The 24880-nt window shown below is 37.1% G+C and overlaps 3 protein-coding genes across 10 annotated transcripts in view; 1 reads left to right on the forward strand and 2 right to left on the reverse strand.

Annotated features, from left to right (window-relative positions):
* Positions 1–3666, reverse strand: part of LOC139770474 (uncharacterized) — a 72850-nt gene extending 69184 nt beyond the window's left edge. For 2 of the 6 annotated variants that reach the window (XM_071702445.1, XM_071702450.1), the window contains exon 1: positions 16–3528. The gene's annotated coding sequence lies outside the window, so the exon portion shown is untranslated. The other 4 variants (XM_071702449.1, XM_071702447.1, XM_071702446.1 and 1 more) reach the window with 4 other exon arrangements.
* Positions 3667–6811: 3145 nt separating this feature from the next.
* LOC139770475 (mitochondrial import inner membrane translocase subunit Tim17-B) lies at positions 6812–8165 on the forward strand. 2 transcript variants are annotated; one of them, XM_071702451.1, is made up of 2 exons: positions 6812–6970; positions 7383–8043. In XM_071702451.1, the coding sequence occupies exon 2, from the start codon at positions 7394–7396 to the stop codon at positions 7868–7870; it is 477 nt and encodes a 158-aa protein (XP_071558552.1). In that variant the 5' UTR covers positions 6812–6970; positions 7383–7393; the 3' UTR covers positions 7871–8043. The 2 variants fall into 2 exon arrangements, with proteins under 2 accessions (XP_071558552.1, XP_071558553.1); XM_071702452.1 differs by having other exon boundaries at positions 6914–7070; positions 7383–8165.
* A 4630-nt stretch (positions 8166–12795) lies between these two features.
* On the reverse strand, positions 12796–24580 carry LOC139770476 (uncharacterized). 2 transcript variants are annotated; one of them, XM_071702455.1, is made up of 3 exons: positions 23412–24580; positions 22979–23231; positions 12796–13670 (listed from the first exon to the last, which is right to left on the reverse strand). In XM_071702455.1, the coding sequence occupies exons 1-3, from the start codon at positions 23931–23933 to the stop codon at positions 13186–13188; spliced, it is 1260 nt and encodes a 419-aa protein (XP_071558556.1). In that variant the 5' UTR covers positions 23934–24580; the 3' UTR covers positions 12796–13185. The 2 variants fall into 2 exon arrangements, with proteins under 2 accessions (XP_071558556.1, XP_071558555.1); XM_071702454.1 differs by having other exon boundaries at positions 22979–24580.
* Between the last annotated feature and the right edge of the window lie 300 nt (positions 24581–24880).

The raw sequence follows: 24880 nt of genomic DNA on the forward strand, positions 1-24880 counted from the left end.
CAAACTAAGACGCACCTTTTGCTATTCCTCACGATGCTTTGCCGAATTGTTTCATCCTTCGACGGTACCGTTTGATACCGATTCGCACAGTTAATCTTGCACGATCCGGTACGATGTTCGCAAGCACCTGGCACGAGACGTAGACAATTGAAGCGATTTGAAGAGACACTCAGCCGCAGGTACCACCGCACGAAAGGTACCTTTGAGTTCCCCGTATTTTTTCCTCTTCCACACAATCGCACACACACGCACACACCAGCCAGCCTCGTCCTTCAGGAAACGGTACCGTGCCAGGGGCACAAGGTTGTACCGCCCACGGTACCGGATCTTTTCGAGGCTCTACTGCCGCAAATTTCTTTCCACGTTGTTGGGGTCACGTACATGCCACAAAAAGTATCAGGGAACGACGTCGATTCGAAATAATCTCCTGCGACGACATTAGCAAGAGGCGCGAGTCTTCCTTCGAATTGTGTCTCGAGGACATTGATATTCCGCGAGTGACGTTAACGATACGCGGTAATTTTCTTCGCCGAAGTCATGTCGCGAACGTAATCTCTCGTAATACGTAACTTAAACAGAAGTACGACGACGTTTCGTCCGGCACCATCGGACGCATGCCGAGATTCCCCTTGGAGACGGTTAAGTCAACAGATTCAAGCCTCGCGATCGACCGACTCCGCTAGCCTCGCGGGTATCCATATCCCCGCAATCTCTCGTCATTCCACCCTTCTCTTCGATCTCTCTTCGACCTCGGGACGTTCTTCTTCTAGTTTTCCGTCGAGTTCGCCGGACCCGCGGTATCAGAATCATGCTTCCATCCTCCGCGTGTTTGTCGGTTTATTATTTCGTTTATTATTTCCCTTCCTCGGACACTCGGCGAGCGACTTGAACGAATCCTAAGATCAGCTCTTGGACACATCTTTTGTCGGGGACAAATGTATGCCTCTCATGCTTTGGATATCAGTTACGAGTCTTTGAATGTTTGCAGCGAAATATCAATACTCTTGACAACGGAACGAGCGAAACTGGAAGAGAGGTCGGAGCTGAAAGCAGAATCTCCCCGTTTGATCGCGCTCAATACTTGTCACTTCGAAATCACTTTGTGGTTCACGCCGTCTTGCAACACTTTATTTTCACTCAATATTTTTATTTTATGTCATCACCTTTGTTTCCGAAAACAAGAGAAAATATCAGGATAAAACGTTAGAACAACTGCTTTTATTTAATTAAAAGATTCATCTTTACTTATTTAATCAACATTTTATCATTAAAAAAACAAATTGGAGGAACAATAAAGAAAAAGCAATGTAATATGTTGAAAAAAAGAAATGAGAAAAATAAAGAGAAAAAATAAGTATGTGCCGATTGATTTCACCATTGCAGCATTGCGAAGAATGTTTTATTATTCGATGGCATTAAAAAGTACTCTGAGGAGAATCTCTTCGCCCATTACAGCTCGGAAATTTCTAATAAATTTCCTAGTTTTCTTTTCTTTATTGCAGCAACTCTGCAACGAGCTACGGTCCATGAATTACTGATGCGTTTGCATATCGACGTGCGCGAAACGCTAAAACGAAACGTGTATTTTTGGAAGCGCCTGCTATGCAGGGCAATGCTTGCAGAACTCTACACAATGGAATACTTAAGTATGAGTCACCGCATAGCACTTCGTAAAAATACCACAGCCAACCAAATTTCTATTATACTTCCCGTGATGTATCTTTATTCTCGCGTTTCCATTTCACGAACTATATATCTAACGTTTAGCTCAGTTGTCTATAAGATAAACATCCCTCACGTAAATAATTAACGGATCAATAATTGATATTCTCTTACGTAATATGATTCTATATAATACACATTCCTCGAGTTAAGAATAGAATTACGTGTAGATTGTCTTCCTCTATATTAGACTCGTAATAACAGTGAAATTAGAGTCAATTCGGTTTTCATCAACAGAAATATGCGGATATTCTTCTACGATGTGAAAATTTGCATTTCGACGTCGAATCTGAAAAGCTGATGAAAGCAACTGTCACGGTTTCTGCATAACGAACAGCTGGCGAAACCTTTCTATCAGTTCCGGCTGTCGGGTTGAAAATAAACGTATATCCGCATTTCGACGGATGAAAAGGGGGGTGTCCGAAAGAGAAAAAGATCGACGGATATGTAAAGGTGTGAATGCCTGATTGAATTATTTTACAATACAACTATTTGTACGGATTATCACGACGTGTGTATTCTACGGTGATGCACTCACGCGTACATGTATTGATATGAATACTACAGTAAAACGATGAAGTGCGCATATTAAACACGAATTATTTTTTCATTGAAATTCTCACGTATAATCCCTCATTTCTACAACATCCTATAAAAACGTAAAAAAACTTAGATTTTTTAAGTATTCTTAATATTTCGTAATATGGCGTTTAATGAAGGGAAGAAAGTGGGGACATTATTCATAATTTGCATTTTTTTTCTCTTGTTTTCTATCTTAATGTTAGTGATTTATATTCATTTAAGTTAATCCGTAATTCTTTTCTCCTCTTCGCCCTTTCTGTATTTTCCTCGACCATTACTGTTCGCAAATTTCGTGATCAACGTTCAGTCGTGGATTCTTTCTTCTAGATCACGCGAAGAAATAAGTAGATCTTCTATTTTCTCGCTCTATATTCTTCGCCACATCGCTTCCCTTTCGGTGATATCCGCAATCTTCACGACTCTTAGACCCATAGCCTTTTTTCCAATTAAAAACAATTTTTTTACGAAACAAGATTATTAACGTTGCACTTTATAAGATATTCGCACCTCGCTCTATATCTCTGTGGAGAAAACACAAATATGCCATTTTCACTTAAGATTCTCCGATCTTATAGATATTGCCGATGTTCTCTCTCTCTCTCTCTCTCGATTTCTCTCTCTCTCTCTCTCCTTCTTCTTCTTCCTTCTCCCCCCTCTGCCCTATCTTTGCTTCCTTCGTTTTCTTTTAAATATCACCTCCCTTTCCACCCTACTTTTTCGCGCGTGTCTCTTACTTTCAAATATTACTCCCGCTCTAAATCTTACTCACTAGCCTCTTCTTGCAACCCTTCGTTATCACTTTCGATCTGTGCTTTTCGTTTCGTTATCTCAATATCATTCGCACGCATAAAAAAAGCACGAAAAGCCCCTCAGGATGCCCGGCGTCTCCTCTTGCTCCCTTTCTTCCGCGATTATCACCACCCCCGTCGTCGCGTCACCCAACACGGGTTTTATTTGCCGGCGGACGTGCCTGCCGTCCTCGCGGCGACGAGCGAGGCCGATGTGGAGACAGACAGCAGAGGAGAGGTGAGGCGAAGCAAGGCGGGGCGAGGTGAGGCGAGAAAGAAACGCGCACACGCGTACCTACACTTACATATTCGACAAGAACAGAGAGGGAGAGAAAGAGAGATATAATATGTGTGTGTACGTGCGTGTGTATGTGTGTGTGTGTGTGTATACAAGAGAGAGATTGAGAGAAGAGAGAGATTCACTCGCAGGAAATGTGCTTACGGCACGAAGTCGCGCGCTCCACTGAGCTATCAGCGGGCATGCGTCCGCGTAGTAACCGGTAGCCCGCTACGAGCTTTCCCAGTCGTTTTTCCAACCCCCGCGCGTCTTCACGGCGCGGCCACCTCTTCCGAGAGCGGCCGCCGCCACCGCCACCACCGTCACCGTCACCATCGCCACCACCTCCACCAGCAGCACCACCACCGCCGAACGCCCCCGCGCGCGGCGCGCTTCGAACCCGTTCTCTCGCGCCCGCCGGAGCGTGCGCACGCGTTCACCTGCGTGCGGGATGCAACAGATGCACCGGACACAAATCCCCGTGACCCGGGGTGCGGTGCATGTATGCACAGTTACGGAACAGTCGCGCACGTACAGACCCATTACACAATCGAACGTAACGAAGAATAGAACAAAAAAAAAAAGGATAAAAGAGAAACGGGGGACATATATCGATTTATCGTGTTGGGTTATCTTTAGAAGATAGCGAACCGTTAGAAAATCGCTCCCTCGTCTCGTTCGTATTGTTGTGTGTTAGAATGATTTTGTTTCTGTCTTGGGGGATAACAGCTCTCGTAACAGCTAGCGCAGCTAAACGTATTAGACAACCTTTATGCTTTATCTTTCACATGCAGAAAGGTCTTTAATATATTTGAAATTATTACGATATAAATTCAAAAAGGTACGATATAAATTAAAATACATTAGAGTGCATTGATTTCTCGTGTACTTTAGACAAAGCATAATTATACAATTTATTGTAGTAAATACTAAATAATATTGCGACACAAGCGTCATTATTTATTAAATATAACTTGTTCGGTAACAAAATCGTTATTGATGACCAGATAATGTTTAATAAATAATAAGGCCTTTGTCATAGTAACGTATTACTTATTGCAACAAAGTGTATATAATTGCGTATTATAAATAAATAAATCATATACATGGAATGTGTCAATTTCATTATTTTTCCATTATCTCTTTGGATATAAACCTAAACAGTAAAAAAAACAAATTACAAAAGAAAGAACTTTATATCATTATATATATTATATGTATTTTCCGATCGTATACACTGAACAATTTCTCATTGACACACATCTTGTTAGGCTTTTTGCTCTTTGGAAAATCGATTATGTGAGACGTCGTAATGTAGATGCATTGATTATAAGGTCATAATACACTGATGTAATCTACCTATAAATGGTTATAGTAAAGAAACAACACATAATACATGATGCATAATACAACCCTCTCTTAAGAACTAGGCCAACTTAAAGAGTATCCGCTTCTACATTACGCCTCGCATATATCAAGACAATGTTTTGTAATAGCTACAATATAAGGACTGGCAAATCTTAATATAATTTTATTCTTCATTATGTTGGTCCAAAATTCTGTTTTCACCTTTTTCCTATACATCCTTCATTGAATAAAGAAAAAAGTAATGAACCAATTTTTCAACTTGGTATTAAAGACTTAAATCAATTTATAACAATTAAATATATTTTCTTTGTACTTTAACATATAATTTTATATTTAACTTCTCTTGAAGTCACAATTTATCGTTTTGTTCAAGAAAAGTCATTTGGCTAAAGAATCTGGCATTAAAAGATGATTTTTCTCAATTAAAGCAATGGCTGTGACTCAATCAGCTTTATTAAAGATGCGACACAGTTTTCTTTCATTTATATGTATAGCGTACATTTATAAGGGAATAAAGTGCCTGTAAACTTCACTCGAGAAGTTTCCGTATCAAATGAAAGATAGTTTTATTGTCGGTAACCTAATTTTACGACACAGTGCCTTATCGTAAACTACTTGATCGGTATGCGTGAATGCCTATGATAATATCCCCCCCTCCTCCCCCTCGAATAGATAATCTATCCACTCGACGGACTTGACTCTGAAATTGAAATATGTCGATCACGCAAATTCCCATTGCATTTACCGTCAAGGATAATTAAAAGATATGGCTGATCGTCGGTAAAGTCGCAATAATAGTCGTGTCGGATTTAGTTGATTTAGAAATATGAAATACCTATTTCGGATTTATATGCTCCTAGCTTGTACCAATGTAAAAGATTAAAGTATCACAATTCTCATAAAGATGTTTTTTTAGATACAAAAATAATAGCTTTATGTAATTAATACAGAGATTTCTTGCATTGGTCATTACATTAAATAGACTTATTAACGGTGATACAAATATTATTTTTGATACTGAGAATGAAAAATGATATCGTTGCAATGAAACGATAAGTTGTATGTACAAACCTGGCGATGATAATTAATCGATGTTTTGCTCCACGGTGAGAGGATAACAGCGAAAGCACGGTATAGGTATGTGGCGAAACTACGCGAATGTCGAATTGATTCCGGACACAGAGAGACATATCGAAACCGTAGTCGTGATATTGGCGTATAATAATGACCGCACGCCATGTTCGATGCGTTACACGGGTACAACGAACGACGAAAATTTATGAGAGAATTAGCACTTGAAATAATTTTCATACGTTTCATAACCTAACCTAACACTCGCAATAATTTTCACGATCACGTACTATTCGTAGGAGCGAGGCACTTTGTAAAACACATTCCATGATTTCCGGAGCGCGAGAAATCACCTTTAGATAACAAAAATCACGAGGAATAGTGGAGCAACTCCGCGACCGACCATGTATGCGAAACGTGTTTCGCGAGTTTTGCGACTAGCCGTAGTTTAAAATCTATCGAGGCCCGACGAAGTTTGCGATTATCGATATATCGCAACGGTCGAAGCGGCAAGATAATCGCAATAAAAAAACTCAATAATTAATAACATAATATATCAGTTTTAGGATTTATCATTATTTTAATGTTTTGTAGACTGTGTAGACATGTATATGATTTTTTATTTAAAACCTTCTATTATTGTCATTCGTGTTTGATCATGAGTGACAACTGTAAAAAATTTTATGGTAAACAAGTAAGTATGTGATATTATCGTATCGTGAATATACATGCTTATTTATAAAACTTCTATATAATAATAAATCATGACTAATATATTGTGTTATAAACTAATTGTTTGAACATTTATGTCGGCGGTCGAAAATTTTATATCAGTAGTCGATAATATTCCCCATTTATCTCTGAAGTCTCTCATTGATATATAATCATGAATATTCATCTATCGATGATTTTTATTAGTATTTTGTTGTTGTTTATATTAAAATGTTATCATTATCATTCATTTTCATATGTGATGACATAGCGACAGCGATTTCAGAAGAAGAAATCTGTCGGCGCTACGGTACGCAGTCGGCAGTTCGGCAGTTCGGCAGTTTGTTCGGAATAACGAGGATATCTGTCCTTTCACATACTTAGCGGGCGAAGTGTCGTGTGTTTGAGGGCTTTTGCACCTCAATTAGACTTTTATTGTACGAATAGCACGGTAAATATCAAGATAAATTATTTTGTTCTTAAGAAAACGACTTGCTTTTGGTATCTAACGATATATCCGAAGATGTTACGCGTGCTTTAGCTTTAAAACGGTGAGACTCTGTTCTAACCTCACTTACCGCGTAATTTTTGCGATAACTTTCGTAATTGTGTTTTAGCAGAATATATATAAGTGTACATTCTTGCATAATGCGTTATACGAAATTTTATTTTATAACCCGAATGCCCAAAATATGAGAGTTTAATTCTTTTTTAAATTAATCTTTAAACTAATTAACATGGACTGTTTAAATACTTAATTCTTGCGTCATCAAAGCCATATTAAATTATCCATATTAGTAAATCTATCTCTTATCTAAATTTTATTCTTTTAAGTAACTCTTTTGTTATGACTTATGTCACAGATATCTAAAATATGGAAGAATATGCACGAGAACCATGTCCCTGGCGGATAGTCGACGATTGCGGAGGTGCCTTTACGATGGGTGTCATAGGTGGGGCAATCTTTCAAAGCATCAAAGGCTTCCGTAATGCACCAAGTGGATGGAGGCAGCGTTTTACAGGCAGTGTCGTAGCGATTAGGCAACGAGCACCTATCATCGCTGGAAATTTTGCTGTATGGGGCGGAATGTTTTCCACAATTGATTGCACATTAGTCCACTTTAGAGGAGGAAAGGAAGATCCTTATAACTCTATTATCAGTGGTGCCGCAACTGGTGGAATTTTAGCGGCGAGAAACGGCCTACCAGCGATGGTAGGCAGTGCAATCATTGGCGGAGTGCTCTTGGCGCTGATAGAAGGTGTAGGAATTTGTTTCACACGTCTCTCTGCTGAACAATTCAAACCACCGTCACTGGTTGAAGATCCATCGCAACAAGGCTATCCATCATAATGTTCAACCAAATCCTTTAGATTTATTTCAAATTAGAACGAAATGTTCAAGTAACGAGCTTGACAGTGCTTTGCGTCATAGCATCGCTTGAACGTCTCCTTTTGCCAATGTTAAATTTATGCAGCATGGAAGTCTTAGACCTAAGATTGAATAATATTTTAGTTGTTTTCTTACTTATTGTTGTATTCCTTTAAACCCTCTAATTAGAATGCCAAATGCAATATTTTGTAAGGGTATGTCCTGTAAATACATATAAAATATAAGCGACAAGAATAAATGCACAGACACCGTGTAATATCATAGTGCATTTTATTACAAAATATTTTATAAACTTTACATTCGTATAAAATTTATGAACTTTAAAGATTTAGTTTCTTTTTTTAATAGCATTAATATAGCGCAATCACAGTAACAAATCTAAATTTCTAGCATTTATTTAGGGCATATTAAATCATAGGTCATCGTCTTCAGTTTCTTCTTCGAAATTATTTACGGATGGTGTAACAGATAAATCTAGCCGTTCTGTTAGATTTTTTGGATCATCTGCCGACTCAATTTTCACGCAATTGTTTTTCGTTGATGCATCAGGCAGTATTTCTCGTCCTGAATATTCTGACCCAAGTAGAGTGTTCCTCAAATGTAATCGTTCAACCTACAAAATTAATGCAAGTATTTTTCATGAAATTAAAGCATTTGACTTGAATATCGTCATTGTTTAATATTTAAATTTTTACAGACCTGTAAAGCAAGTATTTGTTTCTCAATCTTGGATAGTATGTCAGTCAGAAATTCCTTTTGGTTCATTAACCGCTCGCGATATTGCGCCATTTCGTGCGGAGAAATTCGTGCTTCCTTACTCATTGTTATAAATGCTTCTGCTGACTTTTCACATTTTATGTATCACGTTGCTAGTCAGCATTGTTTGACACAGTTACATATAAAACTATCCACCTTTTTAATCGGAGCGAGCTAGAGTCACTACATCTACAGACATGGAGCATCCAGTTAGGCCGAGTTTCCACTGAGCGCGTCACGCGTCGCGTCATCCATTGCAACCAATCAAAACATCTTATTTTATTACATTACTTGTGACGGGATGTTTAGATTGGTTAACGACAGACGACGCGACGCGTGACGCGCTCAGTGGAAACTCAGCCTTATCCACTATCCGAGTATCCACTCCGAACTCAGAGAGAAGCCTGAGACTGAGAGTAGTGAGAGTCGAGAGAGGCCATCCCGGCCAATCCCGGCCTTTTTCGACCGACGTATAGTTGGCAAACAAATTAAAAATTATTGAAAATTATCTTATCCAATCGTTTGGAAATCATTTGGAGATATTTGGAAAAAACTTTTCAGAGTTTGGAAAACCATACAATAATCACAATTAATTAAAATCAATTAAGCGTATAATTAGCAGAAAGTGTCTAAAAAATATTTTTTTTAATCCAATCGCTCCAGAATCATTTGGATAAAGTGTCGATATAATTTTTATTATTTCGAAAACAACTCTATTCTAATAAAAATTAATTAAAGGCGTCCAACGGCGGGTATGCTTCACGGGCTTGGAAAAATTAGCGGGGAGACTTCTGGTAAGTGTTACTTTTCATTTTTTTTAAAGATATTATAGAATCCCTCTTTGTGCTTATTCAGTTCCTACATTAAACCGTGTTTCGGAATTTAAATTAGTAAAAAAAGATATTTTGAAAAATTTGATTCAAGTTGATTCTAACGTAGAAACCTTTTTCGAAGAAGTAATTTAAAATATAATATTAATCTGAATAACGAATAAGATGTTCGATGCGCGTGACACGTATTTAATCGATTCGATTATTTTTATGTTACAGAAAATATCCACGCGGGAAGGAGCAACGTTGCTTCGCATCGAGGGAACACGATGGACATCCCGAGCAGCCTGAGAGGAGGTGGAGGCCAGGGAGAGGCATCAGGCGCCGGCGGAACAACATGCGGTAAATATAATTGGTTTATACATATTGTGTCTTTCGCGGAAAGTTTATAACCAATCGGTTTTTCAATCGAATAGTAAAGATAGTCAGAGAGTAGAAATTAAAAAAGAGTTTAATTTTTTAAATTCTATTTTGAATTCTTGTGTTCAATAAATAGAGTATACTTTCAAGAAATTAAACGTTATATTTTTATTAAATTGATTTAACGAAATAAAATATAGAATTCCGTGTTTTACGTTCGGTAATTATTTTTGAAATACAGACTGTCTCTTTTCTTCCTTGCTCTAATCTAGATTATATGTTTGATTGTTACAGAATCATCGTAGCGACGTTGCAGATACAGCTCCGCTGCTGCGCATCGGTGTCGGTGAGTTTTAGCGTAGGGAAGTGTGGAGAAATAAGCGTAGGTGGTCCGGACTCGCACCAGGGGCAAAGTCTGTAATGTGATTTAGTCCGGACTCAATCCTAGGGGCAAAGTCTGTCGGTAAGGGGCAAAGTCTGTCGGTAATCAAAGCACGGAAATGCTAGTCTCGACTTTTGAGGGGCCATTGGCTATCTGTCTATTAATCTGTGCTATTATCAACAATAGACGTACTAGTATTAATATTTTCTTGCCCTTATGATTTGCAATATATACTCCTGCACAAGCTATTTCGCCAAATCACAATCAAAACAAAAGTTATTTTATATCTGCATGTATAGCTTAAAATGCATTACGTAAATATTTGTATGAATTTTATTACAGTTTACGATATAATATTGCTTTTAGACAAAAACGTTATTCAACAAGTTTGTTACAAGTTGTAACGTAACTACATTGTACTTATCTATAATTCTACTGAAATCAGAGCTTTAGCAGAACTTATGGAGTAAAAATGTCATTCGTGTATTATATACTCTATATAAAGTGACTCTTGTTTTTTATACTGTAAGTAGGCGCCATCTAAAGTAGGTCTTGATAACATTCAACACGAGAAGAGAGAGAGAGAGGAGAAAGGGTCGGTAATACATTTCATAGGCAGACGGCGGTCTTAAATATAAGATCCGACTATAAATACCGCCCATAGTCATTTTTACAACATATATTATATATTAAAATAATTATGTAGAAATTAATAAAATTTTTTGCACTAAATTTGCAGATGGCAATATAAATAATAATATGAAAAATGTGTGTATTTCGAGAAAGCTCCATAAACATTAAAAAAAATTTAATTTTAAAATTTCGAAAAAATTAATTTTTATGTACATATATATAATAGAGGGATATAAATAAAAGTAATTTTAGTTTTAGTACAATAATATTTTATTCTTTCTACAGAAGTCTCCGTGTGGACATGGTATTATAGACTAATGACATTTTATCGTAGTAGGAATGTCTTTATAGGTACGGAGCATTCAAATGGACCACCATGTAACTGACATAAATATATATGATTATGCTAATTTGTATACGTTAAACATGCGAATCTTCAACCTACTTGATAGTTTATTCGCAATCATGTTAGCCATTATTTTCATAAATTTTTGTCGATAAAAAGTTTGAAACCGAAATTTATTAACACTTCGTTCTGGATATTAATCCTAAAATTCAGTATATATGGGGATTTATAGGTGTTGTGATTAATTTTATTGGCCCATTATAGTTTGCGTAGAATATTATATTTACATATAAATACATGCACGTTGTTGGGCGAGAATTAGGTCTACAGTTATTAAATTATCACCGTTAGATAATTACTCGTAAAATTTTGTAATTATCAAGGATATTTCTGTCTACTGTTGTTAAATCATTCGTTAAGATAAATATTATATATAGAAATTATATCAATTTGGCGTTTTAAGATTGACTGTGACTTCAATCCTTAAATAATCAATAGAATAATCAATCATAAATCGTTTCATATAAAGCTTTCTTTCGAATTAAAAATTAAATTGATGTAATATGTCTTCTATTATAATTTCAATAGCGATATTTTACATATATTTTGACATTTAAGCTACGAAACATTCGTTTCGTATTCTTTAAGATTATTCATAATTATTTCATATAGTAAGATAAAATTAACTCTTCCAGTATATCGAATGAAATTATAGATGTCTTAAAATATTTTTTTGTTAGGTTTAATTCTTAATTTAGTTTCAAAATAAAGATATGAGAAACACCTACTTCAGTAATTTAAACATATGTGTATTTGTAATTGCATTATTTAATTGATTATATATAGTACAATGTAAATTTGCAAATTGTTTTTCTTAATAATATATATTTTAAACTGATTCATAAAAGAAGTAAAGTGTAAAATGGTTTCTTGAAGAAAATCATTAAATAATTTAATTTATTGATTATAAAATACTGGAAGGGTTAAGAAATAAGCGGATGACAAAATTCAATTGCTATCATCTTACTTTTAACATGAAAACGTCACGTGTTGACAGTTTAATATATAATTTATATAATTTCATTCATTTTGCATAACTGAATTAGAAACTTATTTACAATTGTACAGTGAATTAAAATTTCGTATAGTCCAGAAGGCAACATAGAAAATTAAACGTTAAGCACGTTGTCGATAAAATAGACGTTTGAGAACAGTTTAAATTTAGAATGTAATCGTTATACTTATCAATGTAAATAGGGTAATACTCCGAAAAAGTTTTCTAAAGAAATTAACTAGAAATATATAAATTCGCGCCATTATCAGCATTTACATTTACCTATAAATGTCGCTATATTAACTGAGATACATGGTAACCTTGAAAAGAATGTGTGGATTGTGAAAAAATAAAATTTAAACTTATACAATTTTACAAGGCGCTTTGGGAACTAATTGTAAGATAAATATATATATATATATATATATACGCGAAATAAATAATACGCAAAATTAATGTACAATCTGTCTTTAATGTACTAATTAAAAAGAGTGAAAGTCAGGACGAAAAGACGATTCGGAATGCAACATTATAACATGAAACTGTATTAATATCTCTTTTGTGGCCATAATTTTCCTTCGCCACTTCTGAATCCGGATGACTCGTACAATATAATGGAATTAGAGCACAATCAATGTCATATTCTATAATTTAGAGAAACGGGAAGATAGATGTGTCCCGTATATTCATATATCACATACCTCTACTTTCAGGATACAGAATGACATTACTTGTCTTAACTCCTTCATATTACATTTTCATGATACAGCCTGAAATAGTGAATTGAAAAGTGACTTGTGGCTGCAGTAATTCTCTCATGATTCTTATTAAACTTCTGGCTCCGATAATCACCGAGCTCTAACAGTTGTCGAATCATAGACCGTAGTGCCGTTCGTTACTGCAGCAAAAGTCGCGTCAATCCTTGGAAGATGGGGGTGATTCCCTACTGTTGTCGCTGGGAAAGCTGGACAAGCCGAGACCGCCGATTTCGTGGCTGGACGAGCCCGTCGGGGAATTGCTGCTGCTCCTGGCACCGCTCAGAGGCGTCACGTTCGTGCTATCCGCCGGTATTAGGCCCTCCTTCATACGCTTCTTCTGCTTCATCCGCCTGTTCTGGAACCAGATCTTCACCTGCGTTTCGTTAAGCTGCAGCGCGGAAGCGATCTCGATGCGCCTCGCTCGCGTCAGGTACTTGTTGAAGTGAAACTCCTTCTCTAGTTCGGTGAGCTGTTTATTCGTGAAATTTGTGCGGCCTGTATTGTTGAAGCTACCAGCGATACCGGCCAATGAACCGGCGATGCAGCTCACTGTTCCGCTGGCGGTGCTTCCGTACACGGACGAGCTTGATCCTGCGGCTGCGCTGCCATTGAACTCGATTACATTAGGATTTGATTTCGTCGCTGAAACAAATTCGTTGATTTTGCTTTAAATAGAATGTCTATGCTAAGTAATTATAATTATATATAGGTATTATAGACGTTAGTAAACTGGTTGGCTAAGTTTTGCTGACATGTTCCTTAGTCAATTTATAATCAATTTTTTCTTAGCAAGAATTAAACGATTAAAAATTAAATATTTTATATATGTTTTATAATTTTAAACAAGTTTCAGTAATGTTAATAGATAATGTTCTTGTTTTCGTTTAATTTCAATTATATTCTATCACAGTGTAATCTAAAGTTTAGCTGCTGAAATATCCATGAAAAGATTTTTGTCAGTCAAATATCTGCTTCAAGAAGAAACTTGAAAAATTTTTGGTAACTAACATATGTAAGATATAGAATTTTTAGTAGGGCGATTTATAAGTATGAAATACGCGACGCGAATAAACGGAATATTCTCATTGAACGAAAACGATCGTTCTATTTCTAATTTAGATGTAACTTTCTAATATAATAGAATACGTAACAGACGCGGGCGCAATATGTGTCGAATCAAGATCAAGTCAAATCCTTTAAGTGACAGTCGTTTGCTGGCCATAACAGCTGGTCACTATCCGGGGAGCAGTTTTAGGGAGATGACCTGTGCAAAGCTGAGAGAACGGTAGGGTTGAGCCCTAAATCTGGATCAAATTGCATCAGCTGTAGAACAAACATCCGTTACGTCGTTACGTGAAATTTTTGATTTTTCTGCTCTACCGATGTTCCAGGGATGATTAGTAATATTCAATCGGTTATTATCTTATAACGTCTTATAAGACAAATTTTTGGTTTGAAAGATAATGCAATTAAAATATTGAGGGGCAAAAGTGACGCGCTTCGACAGAAGGATGAGGATACATTATGAAAATTAGATTGTTATTTAGACTACGGTATGTAGCAGTCAATTTACTTAATGGCAGGGGGTGGACAAAACTGTCAAGCCACCGCCTTAAAGTCACGTCTTCCCTATTATGTACATTTTCCTTCAGTATCTTCAGCTTGGCCCTTCGATATTTTTATAATACATTTTTGTTTGATCTACTCTGGGAAGTTATAATATCCTAATGTTCTCCTTTATGCCTCTAAAAAATCATGCATCGTATATACAAAATATTTATATCCATTAAATGACCATTGCAAATTTTCTAATATAACCGAAAAGATCAGTCACTTATACTGAGGTCCTGAATTTAGCTTGCGGCCATTAAGCTTACGCTTTTCCAAGCCGAATAATAAACTTGGACAAGTTCTATTAGGCGTGCCAGTGCCAGATACAATAAAATGTTCCTCGTTTCTGCGACTCATTCATCAATTTAGCACTTTAACGGAGGACCGACTACGGTGCAGTTGATTTTCTATACGAATCTTCTTTGGCAACAACGAAGGTGTTGCGTATCCGTACAACGTAGAAGAAGAATCTTCAAATTTTGATAAATTATAATCAATATATGCATGCAGAAAAGTAGATATAAATGAATAAGTAGATATAAAAGTAGATATAATAAAATTCGGTAAATAGAAAAAGGATTCGATGTAGATTTATATACTTTTAAAATAAATACGATATGCAAATGGAGATTGAATCTCCGTTACCACAAAGTATTATCGACAAGTTACGCTCGTGCATGTTACGCAGAAATTATATCGCGAGCACGCATCGAATATTCTTACGTCAGCGGCCTCCTTTACCCTAAGTTCAACGCTATATTGCATGTAGAAATTAATAGTCGCAATTTTTAATGCTGAGAAGCTTCGTGAATAAATTTGCTTCGTAATATAATATTGATAAAATGGGGAAGAGAAAAGGGTTGACACACAGGGAGTTTTTAATAACTGAGAGGTATTGACCTTTAATTATCTTCCATAAGACATGTAGGTGCACTCTCAGAGCCACGTTTTATAACACTTTATATTGTTACTGCCGAATCTTTTGCAATCACGCGAGGGGCTGAATCGTGCAGTTACGGTGCGAATCGTCAAATAGATTTTTCAAGTAAAAGAATTTTTATTACATAAAAAATTATTTAATATCAGACGCAATTTAAACACATACTATATGTGGCGAAATGGAGTTTTATGATTACAGCTGTAAAATGTCCTTTCGATAAGCCGTAAAAACATCGTTGTCTTTTAAACTGCGGATGACTGAATTATCACGAGACACGATGCACGTATTTATTTAGGAACTTGGGTGGGTGGCGTTGATGCGGATAATCCAGACATTATGTACAAATCAAATACAGCTGGATCCTGAATATTGGTACAACAGTGCGTCTCTAAAAAAAAGTCACTACGAGCTACGATTATAAAAATGGCTTGTAGACAGTTATTTCCATTTCACAGTTATTTTTGTTTCAGATACGCGTTTTATCCTAAATCCAGAAAATTCTGTGAATTGGGAAAAGCACCAGTGCGCCCGTATCTCTGTCCTCTCTGTAATATAATACACAAGCATCTTGTATTCTCCTGTGTTTACCATCACCTTTCCTTACGTCATGCCATCCCCACGGCTTTTAGCCTTTGAATAATATTTGAATTGCGTAATGTTCCTTGAAGGGAGAGACTATCGACGCATAAGAGCACGCATAAGTGCAGATGATCCCGTACGATCAAGGGATCGACTTCCCATAAGTAGCTGTCACTTTTTTTAAAACGTAAATCCAAAAACTCATGTATGATATCCTCGTATATAATGTGTTAAAATCATACTACTCGCCGAAGTTGTAATTCACGATGTATCGATAATTAAAGAAACGCAATTAAATTTTCCAAGCCACCTGACCCGCCTAAAATTTTTCTCAGAGATAATATATCTAGCCGCAAGTTTATCGCAAGAACTGACAAAACGATTTCGTCGGCACAGTTCCTTTCATTCGCAACCCCCTGTCAGTCATTGTCATGCCCCGTCGGCCGCGTTGATTTCAGCATTATGATAGGTAATATCCTGAGTCACAGTCGCGTACGAAAAAGCAATGTTGTGTATCATAACGGCGCGGCGTACGTGTGGAAGGGCTGCGTGCAGCACGTTCGACATTCACACTCCGGGTTCCCCTGCGTTTACCTCCGTGTGTGTGTGTGTGTGTGTGTGTGTGTGTGTGTGTGCGTGCGCGCGCGCGCGTGTGCGTGCGTGCGTTCATGAGTATGCCCGAAGCATTTCCCGGTGAATTTAGGCTCAGCACGACACCTTGCGGGGGTCTTTGATAAGTTTCGCGCGCTTTCTTTGCAATAACCCACCCCGAGCTGTAGCACAGGTGCCGGTTGCTTTGGGGGTGAAGAGTTTCCTCATGGGGTTCTTCATTTAAATCGCGATTTTGATTCAATAAGTTTTAAAATCTTGTCATCATCCGCTCTATCTCTATTCATCTGTATAAATTAATCGCATAACTTGATCGTTTTATCTTTTATTTAAACCTTCCTAAAATCAGAAGCTAAGTATATTGTTAATCTTTATGGGGATAACAGTATTATTAAGCCCAACCGAAAATCGTTAATAGCTGAACGTATGAAGAAGAGTATTAATCGAGTTCGTAATAGTAGCCTGCTTGCGGTTAAAAGTAACGTGTAAATACCGTCTACGGCAATTGAGCCGCGTGAAGGAAGATTACACAGCGAGCCGTCGACGGTGCGGCGCGGAAATGAAAATCACCGTGAGGCGAGACACGTGGACAGCGTCGGCGGCGGTTGTCGGAGTCCGGCCGAGCGGATCTGTCGGGCCGCGCTCGGACAGGAATAAGCAGTGGTAGCCAGCGCTGCCGGCGCGTTGAAGGGGTGGCAGGGGGCAGGGGGGGGGACAGGGGGGACAGGGTCGGCCAGAGGAGGGTCAGTTGCGCTCTGCCAGGGTTGTGTTGCGGGATCCGGGGTTGCCGGGTTCGGCGGGTGGCAGCCCGGGTGGAAACACGCGAACGATCCTCTGATCCCCTCGCGAGATATCGGGCCACTCACTCACGCGTCCGCCGGCGACCCTTGCGGAGCGGCGCGCAACATGCCCAGCCAGTTGTTCGACTCTACCCACAATCTCTGCCCTCTCTCTTTCTCTCTTTCTCTGCTTTTCTCCCTCTTTCTCTTTCTTGCTCGACTTTCCTTCCTTTTTTTTCCTTCAATCATGCCCTCCTTCGAGTTTATCTCGCTTCCTTTCCCGTTTATCCAATGCGTCTCTCTATCTTCAGCCGCAGCTTTCTTCGTGCTCTTTTTCGGTTTCTTCGTATCCTTGTTCCTCTGTTCGTCGTCTTTCCTTCACTTTCTCCTTCTATCGTACGTTTTATTCCCTTCGCTATCGTCTTCTCGGTCTCTTCCAAGTTCAGGGCTGGCGTGCACGCCCGGCGACGCCCCGTTTTGTGGTTTAAGTCCCGCGGGATAACTTGATCAGAGAGATTTTCTGGAGAAGTTCTTTATATTTTGTATAAGCGCACTTACTGCGTCTGCTAGGATAATCCGGACCTTGCTGGTCAGCGAGTTATTGCGTTCGTGCGAGCGTAGTCACGAAGCATTTTTGTTTATCAATCGATAAGGCGATACGTATATAGTACCTTGTTTATGCACAAGTAATATGTTCGTAAGGAAATCTCTCGTGACTGTAAAAATCGAACGTATATGAGACGTATAAACAATATCTATGCTTTCCATGAAACTTAGTACTATAATATATTTATAAGAGTTCGATAAACTGTTACATGGAGTAACGTGTTGTAAACGAACATGTCTCCATCATTTTGCTTTAATTAAAACGTAATATGTTATACGTTGCAATTTTTTCCTATATTTATTTTTTATGCATTACATAATCATGTATGTGTTTGATTACATCTAAGCGCATGAAGAGAACGTAAGGAAGTCGACAAGCTGATGGTGAGTTTTAGCCTCGCCGTAATGCCGCCCCTGTATATATTCGGTCAGGGCGTCGATAGCGACATGCATATTTTAAGTCAGCCTAAAAGGTGATAGTCTTCGAGGAAGCAGGGTAGCACCGAAAGTGGGAAGTAATCCATGAAGTGTGTTCCCGATAAATATTATTTATTTTGTATTTGCTATGAGCAAAGATATGCCTCTTCTTTATTTCGCCACTTTTTGCTGGCAGGAATATAAGAAAAATATTATTTATTTTTTAAATTTTAATTTTAAATAAAATGTTAAATTTAATATAAACTTTATACGAGCACAACAATAGTTTATTATCTAGTACAAATATGATTTTAATTTTAGCCAACGACAATTGAGTTTTAACGATTCTTTGCTGCAAAATTTTAAACGAACTACAATATTTAGTATTATATAAACTCATATAAATTTATTTAAAATCTAATGCTATTGTTGGAGTAGTTTCATTTAATCTATACGAGATGCAAGATATGTTATAAAACACGTTTAAAAACACTGCTTATGTAACTATATCAACTTTATAATCGACAGAAGTAATTGCTGTGCTTGCTGAGATTGAATGACAGTATAAGAACTGCTGGTCACAATCATTAAAAGTTGACACTGTCTGACGACAGAAAAACATAACAAAGATAAAAACATTTCTATCTTTTATCGACAATATATGATATAGAAGATCATATTGTAATATTAAATATTACAAATATCACGATACTTGTGATTTTATTGGCTAAGGCATTACAACATGTTGATAAGCCGAGGTTTTTGAATGAAATTCTCCATTTCTTACCATGACAAAGATATGGAATTATTACTGCTATGTTACGAGGGGACGTTGGTTTGTCTCGTTTTTCTCCGCGCGGTATTGCCAATCCCGCTATTGAGTATAGAGAGAAGAAATCGAGTTTAGTATGATAGATTGGGCGGGTTGACAGCATCACGACGGTCTTTCCGTCTCTCCTGTCTCGCTCCAATCTTGACTAAGGGTGGTCCGCACCGGGCGCGTCCCCATAGAGACCTTCTATTCTGGACCCTCTGAAGCATGTTATGGAAGCAGGGAGGGAAAAAGGAGCGCTATTGTAAGTCCTCGGCCAACCAAAAAAGTTAACCAACCAAAATCTAGCGAAATCGCCCCACTGCTCTGCTCCGCCCATCTCGTTACTTCTTTCGAATTTTTTCGTCGTAACGTATTCGTTGCGTACTATGTCTTTTCAGTTCTCACCCAGCTCTAAATGTAACTGCGTTCAATTAATTGTATCTCATTTAAAAATTTCCATTCTTCCTAGTGATACTGAACGGTTATTATTATACATATGTTTGATATACAATCTTATATATTTTATTGTTTATTTAAATACAAGTTCTATTATCTATCTTCTAAGTATCTTCAGAACATAATATTTTGTATTGATATTATATTATTTATTATACTATACTATTTTATAGGCGGTTATTATGAAAGAGTTTACAGAATATATTCTAAAAACTTTCAATTACACAAAATAATATAACTACTGTAAATATTATATTTATGACAAAATCGTGATAAGAGACTTGTCGAAGAAAATTGACTTGTACAGTGTATTAAAAACATCAAGATGTAACAGCAGGAGTAAAAACGAGAGGGGTTAAACGAGGGTGACAAAGTTTCATTTCGGTTTGCATGCTTTGCTGCAATAAACGTCAGTCCCTTTAGTGCCTGCGATGGCGTTATTAATTCGATTATAATGAGCTATTAAGTGAAACGCTGGTAATTCCGACAAGCTCCATCCAACGACTAAGCTCACACTCACTCTCTGAGTTAGGAGATTGCGGGGAGCACCATGGCCGTTAAGCAAATTAGTGTGAAGTTAGGGGAACTGCTCCGGCCTTTTTAGGCATTATTTTCAATGAGCCACGCTACGTCACTTTCATGGTCATCAATTCGACGTTAACATAATACGTAGACATTTTTATGGTACGAGAGTTCGTTTGCCAAGACATTAATTATAAAAGTCATGATACGCACATATACATATATGCTATATATTATTATTTTTTTAAATTAAGATGTCAAACTTCTCGTGAGCACATTTATTGATTACTTTTGAATTGATTTATATTTGTAATAAAATTATTCACACATCAATCTTTTGTAAATCATTTTATTTAAGTAATGGATGATAGAGCTAAAGATATTAATTAAATTATCGTGATTCTATGCGATAGTGCTTACTACAAAATAGATGATAAGAATACTCACATATTGCAATAAACAAGGAAATATGAATAAGTATATTTTCCTCATGATTAATACGTGGAAGTTTTATTTCAATACACATACACATATACTTATTTAGTAAATTTATTATCTTATCATTATTAAGAATTAATCTGATAAATTCGAGTATAAGACAGTTTTATTTAATCACATCTTATCGTAAGATTAACAGATTAAGAATCTGTTAATGCTCTGCTTACTATTGTACAATATAAATGCAATATGTCTCATATATATATATATAAAGATTTTCCACAGTCCCAATATTTAAAAATACATTTGCAACTAATCCTCTTATATACGATACATGAGTAACATCTTTGTTAAAAAGTTTATTTAGTTGGTTATTAAATGATATTATGTCATTGCAAATATTAAATTTGTAATAAATTTTTCATAAATATTTATATGCAAAAATTTATCTTTTATTTTTAGAATATTAGATAAATAAATTTTAGACAAATATAGATGTAGAAAGAGAAGACATATTTTAGACTAATATAGTTAAATAAAAGCATACTAGTTTATTATTATACACCAGTTGTAATTAAAATAAATATTGTAATTATTTAAGTAAAAATGTATTTTGATGCAATTAATTTAAGATGTTCAATTTGTACATAATGATAAACACATTTTGGAACTATAAATAAGCTTGTTAATATTTAATTGATTTATGATAGTATATAATAGAAAGATATATTAATTTTGATGAGAATTTTTTCTATTATTCATTTCATGATAGTAGTAGAAAGATATATTTTGATGTAAATTTTTTCTATTATTCGTTCCATGTGTACAATCTTATCTATTATGATAGTCTCTCATAGGTGTAAACGAAATTTAAATTGTAAGGTAAGATATCAGTGCTGATAAGTTTTTGTTACAAATATCTTGGAAAACACACATTATTTATCTCGGAATTCATGTACGGTTCGACTTCATGAATGATGATAAGAGTCTGTTATTATAAACTCATTTGCTATCCTTTTATTACGATTGTATTTACGATAAAAGTGTAATTACGTTTTACGTATTAGTAATAAATTTAAATAAGAGTTTTGAAAACGGTCGGAACGATGTTGTTTAATAAACTTAAATCACATTGAGTTTAACCAATTTTTAATTTAATTTCCTAGAGTTGAAGACTATATTTATGTAAACTTTATCTGTTAGAGATAAGATAAAGAAAAATCAATAAAATATACGACAGCAAATTGCAGACTAATGATATTAAAATCTCATAAAGCTAGTATTATTGGGCGATACGAGTATGATTAATGATTATGGCAAACCGAGATTACGTGTCGCACTTTATTAATTCTCATACATACAGATTGTTTGAAAGTCACTGACTTGGCGATTACAGAATAGCACGTCACATTCTGTCTTTGACAAACTGTCCGCCTTGTTTGTCAATCTTAATTGAAGACTATCTACGTAAAAATGGTTGATCTTCTATCAAATGTTACTTTACGAACTAATACTTGAATATATTAAATTTATGTAAAGTGTCTTCAACAAGATATGATTGGATCAAATTGTGCTTCCAGGAACTGAGATTGCTTCGTTGGCAATCAGCGAATAAACATTTTCTATGAACTTGCATGAGAGCTTTTCAATGGATAAAAAATAAAGGATTATTTAACTTTAAATATTTTGTGAAAACGCAATATTAATTAGATGTAAAATGCAGCATAAAACGTTCATGATGATGCACATAAAATATAAGAAAGATTTAAATGAATGACAATGTAAATTGCAATAACATATGTTTCTGTGAAAGTCACAGAAAAAAATTTATATTAGCAATATGAATTAGAGTAAAAATGTGATTATGATTTCTAATATTTATGACTTGTCGCAGAAATAGTTGAATCAAATTGAATTCCTAAGACGATATAAGTTTATAAAAACGGTATATATATCGCACTATCTAGCAATGACAGCTTCTCAAATAACGGGGCCACGAGAGATAAGACAGCATGATTCTGCATCTTCGTATTCTAAGCTAATCAAGCGATGAACGAGGTTTAACGAATAGCTACCGGATCGCGCCCACAGAATACCTAATTTCACGCTAGTTTGCTCGCTGCACATAGGCGTCGACTCGACCGGAAATTTAAACCAAGTGTGGATCGTGACCACTTACCGACTGGCTTGGGTACGTTTCTCTTGACCTGCATCCATTTGTACGTAGGTACTTGTGTCTGTTGTTGCTGCTGCTGCTGTTGTTGTTGCGAATGATGCGCGTGCGAATGCTGCTGTTGATGATGATGCCCGTGCTGATGGGGATGTTGTAGGTGACTGGACTGCTGCAAAATGTGATAGGTAGCCGTGTCCGAGCTCTCTTCTTTGTAATGTCCCGGCGGGTGCGTGGAGAACTCGCTTTGCTGAATCTGCGTCTGATAATGCAAAGATTCGTCCGAGGAGGATAGCTGATGAAGATAATTCGAGGTCCCGCCGACCGCTATCGGATAATCGGGTTCGTGGTGATGATGATGATGATGATGGTGATGATGACTAGAGGATTGATGATGGAGTTGCTGATCGTGTTCCGTTCTTGGATGACTAGTTGGGGGTACCGTGGTTTGATGGAGACTGCTACCACCGGGTGGATGATGGTGATGATGATGGTGATGAGGATCCTCTCGGTAAGCAGCCTGTTGAACGTGGTAACTTTGATGCGGATCCACCGAGGCTATTGCGTGTGGCTGTTGGTTCGAATACGACGAGGACGATGCGTAATCCAGATTGGTGTAGCTCAGGCCATTCTCCGAAGAGATTATCGCCGTGGTGGAGCCGTTCTCGTGGAGAACGGCACCCGTCGGAGAGTAGAAGCCTTGAGGCGGCGTACTGGACGACGTGCCCGAATCGGCGGTTAGGAAACTCTCGGAAGACGATGAAGAATATGGCGCCACTGCAGTCTGGGGGTAGTAATGAGTTGGAGCTACCTCCGGGGAAGGAGGCACAGACACGTGACCGCCGACGGATGAAGGCTGGTGATGGTGATGATGGTGATGATTTCCTTGACCCGAGAACACATAGTTAGGATATGAGTCAGGTTTGCCATAGGTCCCGTACATGCCCATGTCCATCATCATCATCCTCGTAACGGAGAGACGAATCAATTGACCACCCACTGTTTCGGCAACTCCGATGCGTATTGTCCAAGTGGAAACAAGAGAGATGATTACATCATAACTAAAATTGTACACTGTTCTCTTAACTGATCATTTCAACATTACGTATACAAATTTACAATCCTTTAGTTTTATATAAATACCATAAAGGAATAAACATTTAAATTTGTCTCGATAAACAAATTCACGATAAGCACAGAATTAATCAGTACTTGATAAGATTTCGAATAAAAGTCTTAAACGAAACAATAAATGTCCACAAGTTGCACAAAATATAAAATCACAGAAGCAACTATACTTAGTAATATTAAAGTATACAAAGTAATACTTAAAATCTTCAAGTTGTCACAAGTCGTCCACTAATATCACGCAGAAGGTATGCAATAGCTTTGTAAAATTTTACGGCAAATATTTAAGATTTAAATTTGAATTTGATATGCTCTGAAAGTTAGTATTTAAAAGTCCGCCGAGAATAGCTAACGATGCCGATCCGCGGGCACTACGAAACATTAACCGTCGTCCACAAAAATAATCCGTGCGGACACTCGTGCAGTCGATCCGTCCAACATGGGCCGTTGGAGTGGACTGGTGAGGTGGACTAGCGTAGCGGAAAGCTGCACACAGGTGAGACTGACCCGCAGTGGTCTGGCGTGTTTAAGTTTTCCTTCTCTCTCTTGCTTGGGCGTATCACCCAGACGGTAGAGTGGAGGTATTGCGCTGCGTGAGGTTAGTTCCAGGGGGAGTCCCCATTATCGGAGGGCGGTACTTAGATGTAGTCACGTGATGACGATTGGGCGGTGCCAACCAATCATGGGCGAGTCTGCGCGCCCCGAGTCCACTGCCTCATGATGGATCACCAGTGTGAATTTTATTTTTCGTTCCTTCTTTTTATCTGGCACGCTGCAGTTGAC

The sequence above is a fragment of the Temnothorax nylanderi genome, unplaced genomic scaffold (genome assembly GCF_030848795.1).
Source record: "Temnothorax nylanderi isolate EJ_2023f unplaced genomic scaffold, tnyl_v1.0 TNYL_tig0030_pilon, whole genome shotgun sequence".
In the NCBI taxonomy this organism is placed as follows: Eukaryota; Metazoa; Arthropoda; class Insecta; order Hymenoptera; family Formicidae; genus Temnothorax; species Temnothorax nylanderi.